The sequence below is a fragment of the Spironucleus salmonicida genome, chromosome 1, assembly GCF_000497125.1.
Source record: "Spironucleus salmonicida strain ATCC 50377 chromosome 1, whole genome shotgun sequence".
Lineage (NCBI taxonomy): Eukaryota > Fornicata > Diplomonadida > Hexamitidae > Spironucleus > Spironucleus salmonicida.
Window position 1 is genome coordinate 303,907 of NC_090596.1, and position 15,339 is coordinate 319,245.

The following is a 15,339-nucleotide window of genomic DNA, read 5'->3' on the forward strand; positions in this document are numbered from 1 at the left end:
ATATACAGCAGATTCTTAATGATTGGTAGAAGAAAAACTATGTTTAGCGTAATTTCAGACGGGTAAGTCATTTTTAGTGGACACAAATATTTAATACTATAAAATAAAGACTTAATTCATGTGTATAATGAAAAATTTATTAGCATATTTTAGCTTTCTACAACAGATAGAGTTATTTCAACCTGTGAACTATTTATTAGGAATCAATCATTAATATTTACTCTTTCTTCTGGAAAAGTAGTATTAATATAAGACGTGTAAGATGAACTGATATTTCAATTATCAAAACCACATATTTAGACAGCTTCATTTAATCTTCTAATATAAGAGAATAAAGTATAAATAAATTATATTGCTGAAAATATTCTATATAGGTAGGAGTATAAGTTTATCTAAGGACATCTATCAGATGTTATTTAATAACCAGATCTTAATCTTTAACTCTAAATTTCTTAATAGATCTGTTTTAATGATATTACATTAATTCTTGCGGATTCTAAACTATACTCACTTAAAGATTAATTATTGTACATAGATATCGCTGAATAATTATTTATTCAGTCAGATAATTAAGTTTTATATACCAACAATTAGAATATAAATCAAATAACAATCTAAAATAACTAAAATAGCATAATGTAGGTTTAAAATTTAGAGTTTCTACTTGATGGTAATATATATTATTATAATTAGTATATTATCATGATATAATCGAACATCATAGCATTTTTCGATTTTCCAACTGGAACATTCATCTATTCTGCAATGTTTACCGGCTAATTTTTTGTATTTATAAATTAACTTTTTGTTAAGCAAAATTCTATAATAGAATAATTTTATCTAAATTTTTTTGATATAAACGAATATAATAAATAGCATCTTTTATTCTAAAAATCTAACAAGGCTAATAAGAGTTTCATGTTAAATAAGGGACTAATAGATGGATATAAATAATATAGTATAATTTGGTTAAGTTAAATTGCATTTACTTCTTTACCTTAAAAATAAATAGTTAAGAAAGTAGAAGAATCAATCGAAATTTCTAAAATTTCGTTACTACACTTAATAATTGGTGGGATAACTCAAAAAGCTGATAAATAATAGCGGTTTACAATTAAACTTTAAGATTTAATGTAAGAACTATAAATTGCTCTATAAATAATATCTGATAGTAATAACAACGAATATTATTTCTTAGGAAGTATAATACTGTTAATTTCATTAACTACTATTTGTGCGCTATAGAAGCTGGAATATGGCAATGTACAGTATACACAGGTATTTCAAAAATAACTTGAGTAAGAAATTATTTCCATGTAAGTTTAAAATTTGCTTTTTAAACTGGCAAAATTCACTTATTTCAATTGTAAAATTAGGAAAAGCTAAGAGATGTAAGACCTTATTAGAATGATTAATTAGTAATTCAAATAAATTTCTAATGATAAGTAATAAAACTAAAACTTGATAAGATTAGATTTAAACAATTTAAATAATTTTCTTTTATGTTAGAGTTAATTAAAAACTAACAATCCAAATTTTAATAAAGAAAATCTTAATATTTATAAAAATTACGTAAATAATAATTTTAATGACAATGTATAGTGTTTTTATGAATCTATTTTTAGGTCTAATACTGCTTCTGAATATTTTAACTAAAATCTTAGTGATGATATATATACTTTATATCCAGAGTTAGATGTGTATAGATAATTTGAAAATAAGTCAGTTTTCTTTAATTATAAACTAGATGATATAAATTTTGAAATATTCAATGCTAGTATTTAAACAAATTTTTTACAATTAATTGAATAGCTTTATTTTAATAAAATCCTTATTTAAAGAAAATTTAAAATTATACTCACACCATAATAAGAGTAATTCATAGAGTTAATATTAATATAAATGAAATAATTTAATCACATAATTTCATAGTTTTATATTGATAATAAAGAAGATATTCAGATATTTAACAATTAAATATGTGAAATTTTAATTAGTTAAAGACCATTTTTGACCAAAGAATTATATAATTAACTTAACTCGAAAAACGAATCAAAATTACCTGGTAAAAATATAATGGATAAAGATTTATAAGTATCTAGATAATAACCTTAATAAACTATATTAAACAAGTAATAATAATATTTAAATAATCTTGAGAGTATTGAAATAGAGTATATCAAGATGATATCTTCTAATAGTTAAGAAACAGCAGATAGTTATATAAGTTTAATTACTAACGCAGACTTTATATTATTTAATTAAATCTAATAGCCATCTTTTTAAGGTTTAAAGTAATACTAAAAACTAAAATCTTATTGTATCAATATAATATCTAAAGTTAATAAAGTTGAAGATATATACCTTAATATATTTACTTAATTAGATTGTAATTTTGAAGATTATTATTTACTATTGCAATAGTGTTTTTTAAATATATGTAATTTATTCATGTTTTATGAGCCATAGTTAAATAACTATGAATATGACTAGGACCTAATTATTAAAAAAGCTTCTAATATACTAAAAATATCTTTAGGTTTCAATTAAATTTTAAAGTATGAGTGATATGTATATTATATTATTGTATATACTATTTTTAATAATAAATAAATGAATTTAGAAATAGTTCAACCTACATTTCAACTATAATTATATAATTTTCTTATATATGAGACATTAGTACCTGTTAAAATGAATTCTACTATAAATTATTAAACATAATCACTTTCATAAACACATTCTAATTTAAGAGTAGGGTCAATTCTTTAACTTACTTTAGCAGAAGCACTTGAATTACAAAAACATCATTTAGCTATTATTTAATTACCTGAATTTTTGACAATCAAGTATTTATAAAATATACTCGAAGCAGAATAATTATCTACCAAATTAGCACCATTGCCATAATGTTATTTTTCATCATCACAAATATTGCTATCTCAGTTTCAAAGTCGTCCTGAAATTTTTGATCTTACTCTTATTGATGAATTATTTTCGCTGCGGCATTAAATAAGATAACATAGACAGTAAAAGTTAAATGAAGGGGAATTAACTAATGCTACATTGGATGAGTTATAAATGATTTCTTATAAATAACAAATTGAAGAGTGAATCAATGTAACTTAAATTTATGTCTAGTATTCTACTATCTTATTTCTATTTACGAATCCTTTAATAATTTATTTGAATAAGCATTGTTTACAATATAGTTAAACTAATCTAATATAATTTTGCAAGAATTGATAATTTCTTACGCTTGATTATCTAACTTTTTAATGTTTGTTTAATTATTAGCTTTTTTATTAGATTATTTTGTAATACTCTTACTAGATAAATTTTGAATTTTTGTGATACATTTTTAGTGTACACATGTTACTTTTCCGAGGTCTGATGACTATATATCTTTTATATTTTAAATATCTTGAATTTAAGATCTGATATTCATCATTTTCTCTAATAAATTAGTTTCTATAATTTTTTCTATTTCTACCTATCTATGATCAATTATTTATTTTTTCTATTTATTTGCTACTTAAATATTCTGATCAATTGATTTTTAAGCTTTTATACTTGAATTATCATCCACTTAATTAATATATGTATTTAACCTTCTTTATAGTTTTCGTATTATATCATTATGCTCCTATTTAATTGTTTTCATTTACTCATCAAAATACTTTTTAAGTGTTTTATCTAATTAAAGTAAATACATTTCATGCAAATCAGCAATTGTGTTCATTTATAAATATATATTAGTATATCATATTAATATATATTATTTATGATTTATGATTTAGAATATATCATTAATAATAAATTTTTTAAAACATAAAATGGATATTAAGTTTTACAACAAAGACGACTAAATTAAATAATTAATCCGCGTAGATATCCTGATAGCATAGGCGAAGTAACTCAAAATTGAGAAACTACGTCAATTAGAAACCCTTTTAATGACAAAAAAACTTTTAATATAACAAAACGGTGCACTGACGACAAGCCTAAAACAGTTTAAATTATCAGTAAACCAGATTCCTGAATTTACATTTGGTACATCCTCCGCTAAGGGGCGTCGGCCAACTAATGAGGACACGCATTTAGTTTGTGAAAGTCCGTTTTTTGCCGCAATTTTTGATGGCCATGGTGGTGCAGAAATCGCTGAACTAGCTGAGAACGCACTCCATGACTACTTATAGGAAGATAATTCTATCCCTGGCCTTCATGGGATACAGCTAAAACTCCTGTAATTCGACCAGCTTCTGATCAATATCTGCCCGGAATCTGGAGCAACAATGGGGTTCACCTGCTTCCTAGGTAAGAATCTGGTGATTGGAAACATCGGCGATGTGCGTGTTCTTACAGACTTCAACGATACCACCGATCACAAGCCAGATAGCGAGAGAGATCGTCTGGCCAACTATTCGAGTTTAGTCATAAGGAAACGCGTAAATGGTGTTTTGGCAACATCTAGGAGTTTAGGTGATAGGGCTATGAAGACTTAAGGTATTATTGGGTTGGCAGATGTTCAGATAGTGCGGGATTTCAAATTTGTATTTATAGGATGCGACGGCGTGTTTGATGTATTGACGAATGAACAAATAAGGAGTATAGTTAAAATGGAGAAAGATAGTACAGACAGAGTTGTAAAGGCCGCTATATGTTTTGCAGAATGTTTGATCGAAGACGGCGATTCAATTGTAGAGGAGATTCGCGGGGTTTAATAGTATGAGATTGACGAAGAATATTGTGAAAAAATACTAAAAGAAGATTAGTTAGAAACGAGGCTGTGCAAAGCTATTATACGGATTGCATTTAGGATGGGTAGCTAGGATAATATTTCATGCATGTTATTGATTATGCAAAAGCACGAGTGATAATTTAATATAACATAATTTGCTTTATTGTGTTATTCATATTATTGTGATCATGTACACCAAAATAATTAATAAAAGGAAGCATTGGAGATTCTATATGGAACTTTAAGATTAAATGTAGGATTTATTAATCTTATCGTATTTTCTCTTTATGAATTATTATTATTCTTGTCATTTTGCTAATAAAAAATTAATATCAAAGATATTTTTGAAATATTAAGAATATGAGGATTAGAATAAAATTTATGATTATCTGACAATGAATATGTTTTAAAATAATTGATAAATTTACACTAATAATAATATAGTTTATTTAAACATGTATTCGAGGCTAGAGATTTACTTATTAAGTTGTGTTACTATGATTTATCGATTTCAATAGGTTATAATAATATAGAAAAAGGCGTAATGAATTAGAAATAATAAGTTTTGTGAATTATATGAACATTAATAAGCCAGTCAATTTTTATATTAATACTTAGTGTTACTAGTGCTGAGTAGTTTATAATTATTAGACTAATTTTGCATACTCATAATTTTTAATGCTTAATATTTAAATAAAAATCATATTAGGTATATATAAATCATTAAAAAACATTTTCAACCTTATTGTAATATCTAGTAATATTTTATAGCTTTGGAAAAGATTAATTAGGTCATAAAAATTATAATGATATAACACTAAAATTAAATATATGTAAAGTATTATACTTTTATTATTGTACCCAGCAAGCGAATTAACCCAAATATATGTAAATACAGCTAAAAATAAGTCACTTCAGTTAAATCTTTTTGTAAATATCTTTAATATATCCAAATAATGGTCTTAAGCTCGTTAAAAAATATCTTCCACTTTCTTATTATCTTGTATTCTATTTAAATATTAAAATAAATACCTAGTTCGACCAAACTAGTCACAAAAATCATCAAAGTCAGTAAATTGTATGCAAACTGGTAGAATCTACTCTTGTAGTCTTACTTTGGTAAATAACTACTTAATTAAATTATCTAACAAACTTTATTATGTTTAGATCTTAAGGAGCTAAGAAAGACTTACCAAGTGAGATTCTTTATCTAGCAAATTTTTCACAATAGACCATTAAGATCGACAAATCGCATATATCAGTGCACAATTACCTGAATTATCTTGAAAACCATATTCAAGTTTACTAAGGAATAGAGCTATTTCCGCATTTTCATCTTCAATTGCCATCATAAGGGACGTTTTTCCATCATTATTTTGATGGGTTATTATATATTCATATAGATATTTAACATGAGCTAATTGATTACAATAAAAAAGAGGATTATTTCCCTATTTATCATTAATTTATACTTGAGATATACACATTTATACCGCATAGAAATCTTCAAGTTCTAGGGCCTTCATTAACAAAGTTTCTCCTGTACTATAAATAGGTTACTTTTCCAAAGATAATATATAACTTAAACCTTCATAAAACGTCGATGAGATGCAAAGTTCCGCAGGAGAATCTTCATATTCATAATACACATCATTCAGGGATTTAGGATAAATGACCTTAAGCAGGTAAATGTTTTGATTTTGAATTATTTCGGTAAGTAAAGCTCTATAATTTGGATGTTATAAAAGCAGCTTTGAGTATAAACTAACAAAGTCATCATTATATGAATCAAAATTAGCCAAAATTATATTTATACTATGCACTACTGGTATTCTTAATAAAACATCGTAACTAAGGGCGTTATTCACAATAAGTATTGGTAAAATTTGTTCAATAGATTCAGCTGAAAGATTAAAGCCAAAAAGCACAGCAATATTATTGATATTGTATTAAACCGCGTACTCGCAGAAGTTTTTATTAACTAGAAGCTGTAATTATTATTCGCTTAAAATTTATTTAAGTGGCGTCAAAGAGCCATTTTAATAGCCAATTTAAGCTAGTGTAAGACCGTTGAATAATATAGTCGAAATATCAGAATTTATAACAATTGGGGTGTTAAAAAATTCTAAATAAGAAGGATATTAAATAATTGGGCGTGGATTGATGTTTTCAATGAATGATGGCTTCTGATTTATTTCTTACAGGCTAGTAATACGATTAAAATAAAGTTAAGAAAATTCCCACTTTCCATTGTTAAAATTGATTTCAGGATCGATAAGAAAGCCATTTGTAAATGAATATGCTGTAATTTAGCAACGTAAATCCAAAATAAAGTAAACTTTTGAGCTCGCATCATAGAATATGAAAATACCATTTCGGTGAGAGTCAAACCATATGTTTTCTGCCTATAAAAATATTGCTGTTTTGTTTTGGTATAATCTAAATTATTTTGACTACTCTCTAACTATGAAATTATCATTATAAACATACAACCTAGCTTCTTTTGACACATATTATACAGTTTAAAATTAATTATTGACAAATTACTTAATAGTACCATTATTGCAAAAGTATAAATTATTTTTATACACACAAAGTCGATTATGTGGAAGTTCTTAGTCATAATCTTAAATATTGTAAAAAATGCTAACTGTAAGTTTATTTAGATGGTATATGCATGAACCAATATGCGCTAAAACCATATCTTTGTAGTTTACAATTTCATAGTAATGTGGTTGCTTTTTAATTTAAAATCCTTCGCAGTATTGGGTACAGTAGTAGGGAAAATCAACGGCTGCTTATTCTAATATATGAAATTACTCTGTTATTCGGAAAGCACTATTTTTTCCATAACAATAAAGTTGGTTGCCATTTTAATGTGCAAAGAGTCTAAAGTATTTTGAAACTATATTATAATCTAGTTCATCAGAAATTGATGCATATTAATCTTAATCATAAAATGATTCATCATTACTATCTTATGAAATAGAATCTGAAAAATCCTCTATAAAGTCATCGTTCATTATTAATAGACTTATATTTATATTATATTAATTATAATTTTTACTATATAATGTCTTAACAAGATTTAACTGTATTAGCTGCATTCGAATTAGAACTTTTTTAGGAAATGTAAAATTTTTCATCTTAGATTATTAAACTTAACGATAAATATGAAAATTAAAAGATAAATCAATCAGTAATCAACCCATAATTAATTAATACCTTTTTTATTGACTAATTGTAGCTATTTGATGTTAAATTATTGAATTAGACGATATAAAATGATTAACATAGTAAAATATATTTAAAATAAAGCCATTTATCACAATACGAAAATATTGAAACTAAATTGCTTACTATTTAATAAAAAATTAGCTAAACCATATAATTATATGCTGAAAATTAATGTCAATAAATATAAGAACGGACATAGGATTCAGTATAGTAATTATAACAATTAATGATTAATAGTGCTTTAGATTTTTTAGTAGCTGACAAACTGGTAGAGTTTAACCAAACATCTAATTATGGATTTACAGCTACAGTTGACAACAATGGAGCTTCCAAATAACTATTTGCGTTTTCTAATAAAAAATAATTACCTGTCAAATAGGTTTTAATTGATTTAGATTCAACATAATGATTTTATTATATAAAATTTTATTTATTATTTCCCTTTTCTTTTTAATGTGGCGTTATACTTCGTAAATTAATTATAGAGTAGATGAGTCGGATCAATCTCCTTTAACTAATTCCAACACATCTTTAATAAAATGTTTACCTAATAAGTTAGTTCCATAAATACCTTCATGGTCATATTCATTGCATTCCCAATTGGGATATGCACAAGCTGCTGATGGAGTACCTGTTTAATCGTCTACATACCATGTAGTTGCCTCTATAGAGGTACCTGTAAAAGATTTTAAAATTGTCGACTTAAATATTTCTTATTAGTTTGAAAATTCAGATGAATCTGTTGATTCTGATAATCAAGATGCATCTTAATCTATTTCTAAATCTAAAAATATAAAGAAAATGAACGATGATGATCTTTTTGTTCTGGTTAAATAATAATTAAGAGACAATGTCAAATCACGTTGCTCTAAGGATGGAATTACTTGGTAAGAAATTGAAAACTTTGAGCTAGGTTATATTAAATATTTATACGAAAGATTAAGACATTAAGATGTTGAAGAAATTATAAAAGAAGTTAGTACATAATTTAAAGGACAAGTTCATCCAGTTAAAAGATATTTGAACGATTAATTTTTTGAGGTTTAAAGATTATTGTCAGTTGAAAAGACATAAAAGCAACAAATTACAGATCCAAATACAAAGCTTTAGGCTTAATTTATGTTAGCGTTTTTCCAAGCTAATCCATAAGTTGTATCGGCGTTTCCACTGATAGAATAGTTATAACCATCTGTCTAGTTATAGAAAATCTAAACATTAATGCCATAGGAATAATTTAGTACACTCGTTAAAAGGATGGAAGACTATATTAAAGCACATCAGTGATCACTCATTATTCAATATTCATAAATTCCATCATCATATGAAGATACAGAAGATTAACTTTGGGATGGTTCGCATTATTAACTTAATGCTTCATCAGAGCATTCAGCAATTAATTATTAATCTTCTTAGTTTTCTATGTTATCAATTTTCTATACAAGATGAGATTTTTCTTTAAATTACACTTTATCTTCTAAAAATGGATAAATAATAACATTTTTCAGAGATTCATTAACTGAATAATCACCAGCCTACATTCTATAGAATGTTTCAATGGCCCAAAGTGCAACCTCCCATTGTTCTTCAACTAACTTGACTTAAAATTTATCAAGCATAAAAGTTTCTAAATAACAAGCCACTTCAGCCTCAGATGCATCGTCTGCATAATCTCCAAAATATTTTACTAGCATAGAAACACATTCTTAAACATTAGTATCGAATTCCAATTATCCTTTGAGCTGTTTTAAAACTTTCCATGACGATAAAAGTTATTTAAGTATTACAACAAATTAGCTAACTTTAAATGCTTTTGAAGTTTCAAATATTTCAGTTGGTGCATCTTCTGGGAATTTAGTCAAGAATCCATGGACGTCAATTGGTTGTGGGAATGACATTAAAATAGAAAAAGAAGTGGAAAATGCACTCACTCAACTGAAATATCTTCAAACCATTTGTGTTTTAAAGCGTCTGTGGCCGAATATCTAGTATCCCAATTAATATCACATAAGTGCTTAAAAAGGTCCTTTGCATACTCAGAAGCACCTTTTAAAATTCTATCAACTCCTGTAGGTTAAATATTCTCAAATGGTGCCTTCCACATTCCATATTCTTTAAGAATGTCAATTTATGGTTACTCATAACTTCCAAATACAGTGAATATTTTCAATAACCCTTCGTTAAATTCTTTACAACTAAAAGCATAATTATCTGAAAATAGTTGACTCATTACAAGTCCTATGCCCCAAACATCAACTTTGTTGGTATATAGAGGATATCCTAACATCATTTCTGGTGCAAAGAAAAATTTAGTACCTGCATTAGTAGAAAACTAAGTTTTAGAAAAAATAGCCTCACGAGAAAGACCAAAATCAATAATTTTTGTTTGCATTTTTTCTGAATCAAATAGTATATTATGTGGTTTTATATCTCTATGAATAATTCCTATACTATGAATATGTTCCATTCCCTCTAATATTTGCTTAATAATGATTTTAATTTACGACTCTTTTAATTTATGTTTTTTAATAAAGGTTCTAAGATCAGTGGGAAATATTTCATAACCAATCAATAAAGCATTATCTTGAATATCACAAGATAATATCTTTATCACAGATTTATGGTTGCAGCGCTTAACAATTGCTACTTCTCTAATAGCTGAATTTTTTACACCCTCATCTTTATCTGCAAACTCAACCTATTTCAAAGCAACCATTTATCCAGTTCTTCTGTCTTTTGCTTTAACAACAGTACCATATCCACCTTTTCCAATTTCTGAATAAACGATAAAATTCTCCATTTTTTAAGGAAGTGAAATTTTAATTAATAATATTTTATATATAAATCACTATTAGTAAACGCTATTCTATCGTAAAATAGATAAAACTTCCGTACTCTAACCTGCTTAATAGCAGTATATTTACTCGCCAATCTGTTCTACTATAATATTTTTACCCTCACACCCCCCAAATACCATATCGACCTTCTAACCTTATTTTATTATATTAATAAGAAACTCAAATTTTCTACTCCATTCAGGTATACTTGATAGAACTGTCCCTTAAAATTTTTACTCGCAAAACCCATATACAATCCCTGGCAAAATTTCAGAAAATTTGTCAAACCTCTTCTTATAAATTATAGCTTATGCTAATGTCTTTTCAAAGCTCTGCTAAAAAGATGTTAAGATTGCCAGTGACAGCTATTCAAAAATACAAGGTTCGTTGATTTCTTCTTATTCACTAAACATAAAACCTAATGGTTTATCTAGAGTTTTAACTGTAACTTGGACATCAAATTCAGCAATTAGCAGAAGTCCATTTTTTGTAGCAAAAATTATTGTTTAACTGGTTGATTATATATTAAAAATGATCTGATCAGGAGCAAATTGTTGTAAATTCACGAAAATTAACCAGAATTGGTAACAGATAGCAGATGGTTGTAGGGAGCGTTGTTATGTACGTTGAGGTGACAACGAAGAGTTTAATAGAATTGAAGATATATTAATTAACTAACTGAAAAGTAGGTCGCCAGTTGCAGAGTTGGCTATCAGTAATTTCTTCATTTTTGAGTTAGTTTGAGTATTTAAATCTATATTTAAATATTTAATATTATAAAATTATTAGAATAATATATTTTATATAATATTATATGCGAACTAAGTAAAAATATTATTTAAATTATATGTACCTGTTCTATAATTATTGAATAATAATATAATTTACAGATAATGGAATTTATAAAAAATCAGTGTTTAAGAAATTTTACTAGTGCTGAAGAATTCAATTTAGCATTTAATAATGCATATCTAATTTCTTATTAGAAATAATATAACAGTTAAGATATTTTATCATAAGATCAGATCAAGCATTTAGTTTATATTTTAGGATAACATAAATAAATAATAAGCGATTAGTGCTCAACAGATTTATTTTCATTGGAGCTATCACATGATGATATAGATTGGTAGAAACAATTTAACTAAGAATTAGATAAATCAACTAAACTTTAAAGCTTGCTAGATCAATATGAGAATGAAGTTAAAGAATACGAGATATTGTCATAAGATACATATAATAGATATAGTTTATCTATAAAATAGATCATTTCTGCTTACGATATATAATAAAAATAAGTTTAAAGTTATGCAGCATAAATAGAAAAATAAAATAAGATATTAAAAAATTAATAAGATGTTATAAAGTAAAAAACATAACAGGTATTGAAATTAGAAAAAGTTGTTAGCGATCATGCTAAAATAGTAATTTTAAAGCAGTAGGAAAGGGATTTATTAACAAAAAACAATAATGAAAAGTTTCTTCATTTAACAAAAGAAATAAACATTCATAAAGAATAAACTAACGATGCTCTAGAAAAATAAAAGTATTATGAAAATTAATACCTAAGTCTTAATTCTTAGTATTAATCTTTTTATAAAAATTATTCAGTATTAAATGGAATTTGCGCCGAACTACAATTTTAATTAAAAGTAGAAAATTATGATTAAATTCTAAATAAGTTTTTCTTTTTAATCGAAAATTCAGCAGATAAATCTATTATAAATGATTTATAGTTAAAATTAGATACTTATCTCATTCTTATTAAACATTTGATTGATTTCATTGAGAGTATGAATAAAAATATGAGTTAATAAAAATTAAAAATTAAACCTTTGTAATTTTTAGGCGACTTATTAAATGATATATTATTAAAATTAAATTTATTAGAAGAAGAAATTAAGAGATTGCAATTAAAACATTAAAATATATAAGACTAATTATCAGATCAAATGTCCTAAACAGTCATATCCTTTTAAAAAATAAAATTAGAAAACGAGTAACTAGAGAATAAAATTGACTTTTTACAGCTTTTAAAAAGCTAAAAACTACCTGCTTTAGTAAATATTATAAAAATATAATAGTAAGAATTACAAATTTCGAAGTAAGAGTTTATTGACTTATATAAATAATTTGATGTTTTGGATAACAAAATATAGAAAACTAATAGTTCTTAGATAAAAGAATCTAAATATTTAAAAATATTAAAAACATAAACTATTATTACTAAATGATTTCACTTTATATTTAGTATTTTTTTAATAATTTCGTAATCCACATCCTTACAGACAATTATTAGCTCGTTGGCATTTTACTCAATAATAATAGCTTTTTCTTTATCATGTATTTGCCCACCTAACCAGGTTTATATCAATAAATAATTTTCATTACTATAAATTTTTTAACTGATATCAATACTAATTAAAATATCTCCAGTCATTACTTCTAGAAAGTTTAAAAAGTTATTTTATATATCTAAGTTACACAAATTTAATGTGGTATCTAATTTAAATGCAATCTCTAACAATATAGAATTTAATTAGGATTAAAGGAAAGTATAATGACTCATATTTTTATTATAAATTTCTATGAATATGTCATCCTATTCATAGTTCATTAAGTCAAACTTTTTAATAAATGATGTACTTAAAACTTGCAGATCTTATTCTGAAATTTCAGAATTTTGTAATTCGTATGTTTATATTTTTTGATTTTGATTTATATTTGTGTATTCAGATGTATGGTTAAGACGTTGCTACATATTTTTAAGTAATTTAAGCCTATCTTGTATATTTTCGATACTTTAATCTTTCATATTTTATATTATATAGTTATATATATTATTTGAAAACTGTCAGTAAATTAATATAAATAATTAGTAGGGGAATATAAATTAATATACAGTTATATTAATTATATATCTTACTTTTCAAAATATAAATGGCGACTACAGAGTTCATCTTTGTATTTTTACTTTGTTTTCTAGGTTTTGCATTTCTGCCAGCTATTCTAATATTCATTTACTTTATGAGCAGAAGCATATGCTGCTTTGTTGTACATGAAAAAACTGTCATCGTTAAAGAAACATGTGGCTAATTTAAAGAGCTTTTAATGCCAGGATCCCATTTTATATGTCCTTTAGTTTCAGCAAAAAGACCATACTCATATGACTATTTTACATTTGATGATGATAAAATGAAGAGAATTAAAAAATCTGAGAAAATTATATCTTTACAACAATAATCTGTAGAGTTTCCAAGATTTGAAGTTATCACACGAGACAATATCTAATGTTATATTGATTTAACAATAAATTATAAAGTTATTAATGCTCATGATTTGGTTTATAATGTAAAGAATATGCCTTATATGCTTTCATTATTAGTTAATGCAATTGTACGTTCTTAGTGTGGCGAGATGGATTTAGATAATATTATTGAAGATCCATAGTAGATATCTAGATTAATTGGAGAGTTATAAGAATATGTGAAAGATTGGGGAATTAATATTGAATTATTCAAGGTATAAAAAGTTGAAGCTAAAGAAAGACTCAAAGAGAAATTATAGTTAACTAAAAACGCTATGTATAACTGCGAATCTAGTGTTAGAACTAAGAAAACGGAATAATAATCAATTATTATGAAGGCCGCTGCGTCTAGGGATCAGATGATTAAACAAGCTGAAGGAAAGTCATAGTCTATCATATTAACACAAGAGGGGGAAGCGTAAGCTATCAAAAATAGAGGATAAGCACATGCAAATGCAATTGATTCATTAGTCCCAGGTATGGGTAACAGAGCTGCGGCATTTACTTTAGCTGATAAGACATGCGATTTAATCAATATTATTAACAAGCAAACAAAATCCTAAATTATGTATACTCATGGTGTAGATAAAGCAGAAGTTATGAAATGCATTATTGGAGGTTACTAATGAGAAAATGATATATTTTACTATATAATTATTTATATAATTATTTTAAATTGAATGAAAATTATATAATCATTCAAACTATATGCAGAAAAGCATGAAAAAATACTCATATGTAATATTTGTGCTGGTAAATTATCTTAAAGATGTTAAGAATGTCGAGACTCATCATGCGAAATTTGCCCAGTTGTTAAAGGCATCTGTGGACATAGTTTCCATTAACATTGCATTAATTCTTGGCTTTAATAAACTAATATATGTGCGCTATGCAGTGTAGATTGGTTTTAAGTGGATTGATTAATTTATTGTAACTAAATAATATTATCATTATTTTTTAAGCCCTTCTCTAAACTACCGATATGATATTGATTATGAAAAATTATTGAGCTATTAGGATTCTTACCTTTATTAGAATTCAAATCTTTATTATTTGGTAATAAGCACTGATTATTGTATATATTACGTTTTTTCCAAAAGTTAAAATGGACATTGAAATGTACTTAAATGCACATAATCCGGATTTGTTAAAAATTATGACTCAATTCCATACTATCCTGTAATTTTAATTTAAGTTATAACTGGAAGCTATTTTCGCAT

At 25.5% G+C, this 15,339-nt stretch overlaps 13 protein-coding genes across 13 annotated transcripts; 8 read left to right on the top strand and 5 right to left on the bottom strand. All coding sequences in view use genetic code 6, as the record gives it.

The window, feature by feature from the left end:
- Window positions 1–18: 18 nt before the first annotated feature.
- On the top strand, window positions 19–2,568 carry SS50377_20142 (uncharacterized protein; the record flags this gene model as incomplete). Its single annotated transcript, XM_067904087.1, has 1 exon — window positions 19–2,568. The coding sequence occupies one exon, from the start codon at window positions 19–21 to the stop codon at window positions 2,566–2,568; it is 2,550 nt and encodes an 849-aa protein (XP_067767569.1).
- Window positions 2,569–2,694: 126 nt separating this feature from the next.
- SS50377_20143 (GINS complex subunit Sld5) lies at window positions 2,695–3,114 on the top strand (the record flags this gene model as incomplete). Its single annotated transcript, XM_067904088.1, has 1 exon — window positions 2,695–3,114. One exon carries the CDS (start codon window positions 2,695–2,697, stop codon window positions 3,112–3,114), a length of 420 nt encoding a protein of 139 aa, XP_067767570.1.
- A 1-nt stretch (window position 3,115) lies between these two features.
- SS50377_20144 (uncharacterized protein) lies at window positions 3,116–3,742 on the bottom strand (the record flags this gene model as incomplete). The annotated part of the gene is made up of 1 exon (XM_067904089.1): window positions 3,116–3,742. The coding sequence occupies one exon, from the start codon at window positions 3,740–3,742 to the stop codon at window positions 3,116–3,118; it is 627 nt and encodes a 208-aa protein (XP_067767571.1).
- Window positions 3,743–3,836: 94 nt separating this feature from the next.
- SS50377_20145 (Protein phosphatase 2C) lies at window positions 3,837–4,877 on the top strand (the record flags this gene model as incomplete). The annotated part of the gene is made up of 1 exon (XM_067904090.1): window positions 3,837–4,877. The coding sequence occupies one exon, from the start codon at window positions 3,837–3,839 to the stop codon at window positions 4,875–4,877; it is 1,041 nt and encodes a 346-aa protein (XP_067767572.1).
- Window positions 4,878–5,655: 778 nt separating this feature from the next.
- Window positions 5,656–7,764, bottom strand: SS50377_20146 (Ankyrin repeat-containing protein; the record flags this gene model as incomplete). Its single annotated transcript, XM_067904091.1, has 1 exon — window positions 5,656–7,764. The coding sequence occupies one exon, from the start codon at window positions 7,762–7,764 to the stop codon at window positions 5,656–5,658; it is 2,109 nt and encodes a 702-aa protein (XP_067767573.1).
- A 50-nt stretch (window positions 7,765–7,814) lies between these two features.
- On the top strand, window positions 7,815–8,387 carry SS50377_20147 (uncharacterized protein; the record flags this gene model as incomplete). The annotated part of the gene is made up of 1 exon (XM_067904092.1): window positions 7,815–8,387. The coding sequence occupies one exon, from the start codon at window positions 7,815–7,817 to the stop codon at window positions 8,385–8,387; it is 573 nt and encodes a 190-aa protein (XP_067767574.1).
- Window positions 8,388–8,431: 44 nt separating this feature from the next.
- SS50377_20148 (uncharacterized protein) lies at window positions 8,432–9,262 on the top strand (the record flags this gene model as incomplete). Its single annotated transcript, XM_067904093.1, has 1 exon — window positions 8,432–9,262. One exon carries the CDS (start codon window positions 8,432–8,434, stop codon window positions 9,260–9,262), a length of 831 nt encoding a protein of 276 aa, XP_067767575.1.
- An 11-nt stretch (window positions 9,263–9,273) lies between these two features.
- Window positions 9,274–9,873, bottom strand: SS50377_20149 (uncharacterized protein; the record flags this gene model as incomplete). Its single annotated transcript, XM_067904094.1, has 1 exon — window positions 9,274–9,873. One exon carries the CDS (start codon window positions 9,871–9,873, stop codon window positions 9,274–9,276), a length of 600 nt encoding a protein of 199 aa, XP_067767576.1.
- A 29-nt stretch (window positions 9,874–9,902) lies between these two features.
- On the bottom strand, window positions 9,903–10,775 carry SS50377_20150 (Kinase, CMGC CDK; the record flags this gene model as incomplete). The annotated part of the gene is made up of 1 exon (XM_067904095.1): window positions 9,903–10,775. One exon carries the CDS (start codon window positions 10,773–10,775, stop codon window positions 9,903–9,905), a length of 873 nt encoding a protein of 290 aa, XP_067767577.1.
- Window positions 10,776–10,820: 45 nt separating this feature from the next.
- SS50377_20151 (uncharacterized protein) lies at window positions 10,821–11,540 on the bottom strand (the record flags this gene model as incomplete). Its single annotated transcript, XM_067904096.1, has 1 exon — window positions 10,821–11,540. One exon carries the CDS (start codon window positions 11,538–11,540, stop codon window positions 10,821–10,823), a length of 720 nt encoding a protein of 239 aa, XP_067767578.1.
- A 1,502-nt stretch (window positions 11,541–13,042) lies between these two features.
- SS50377_20152 (uncharacterized protein) lies at window positions 13,043–13,453 on the top strand (the record flags this gene model as incomplete). Its single annotated transcript, XM_067904097.1, has 1 exon — window positions 13,043–13,453. One exon carries the CDS (start codon window positions 13,043–13,045, stop codon window positions 13,451–13,453), a length of 411 nt encoding a protein of 136 aa, XP_067767579.1.
- Window positions 13,454–13,752: 299 nt separating this feature from the next.
- On the top strand, window positions 13,753–14,748 carry SS50377_20153 (Band 7 protein; the record flags this gene model as incomplete). The annotated part of the gene is made up of 1 exon (XM_067904098.1): window positions 13,753–14,748. The coding sequence occupies one exon, from the start codon at window positions 13,753–13,755 to the stop codon at window positions 14,746–14,748; it is 996 nt and encodes a 331-aa protein (XP_067767580.1).
- A 51-nt stretch (window positions 14,749–14,799) lies between these two features.
- On the top strand, window positions 14,800–15,039 carry SS50377_20154 (RING-H2 zinc finger domain-containing protein; the record flags this gene model as incomplete). Its single annotated transcript, XM_067904099.1, has 1 exon — window positions 14,800–15,039. The coding sequence occupies one exon, from the start codon at window positions 14,800–14,802 to the stop codon at window positions 15,037–15,039; it is 240 nt and encodes a 79-aa protein (XP_067767581.1).
- Between the last annotated feature and the right edge of the window lie 300 nt (window positions 15,040–15,339).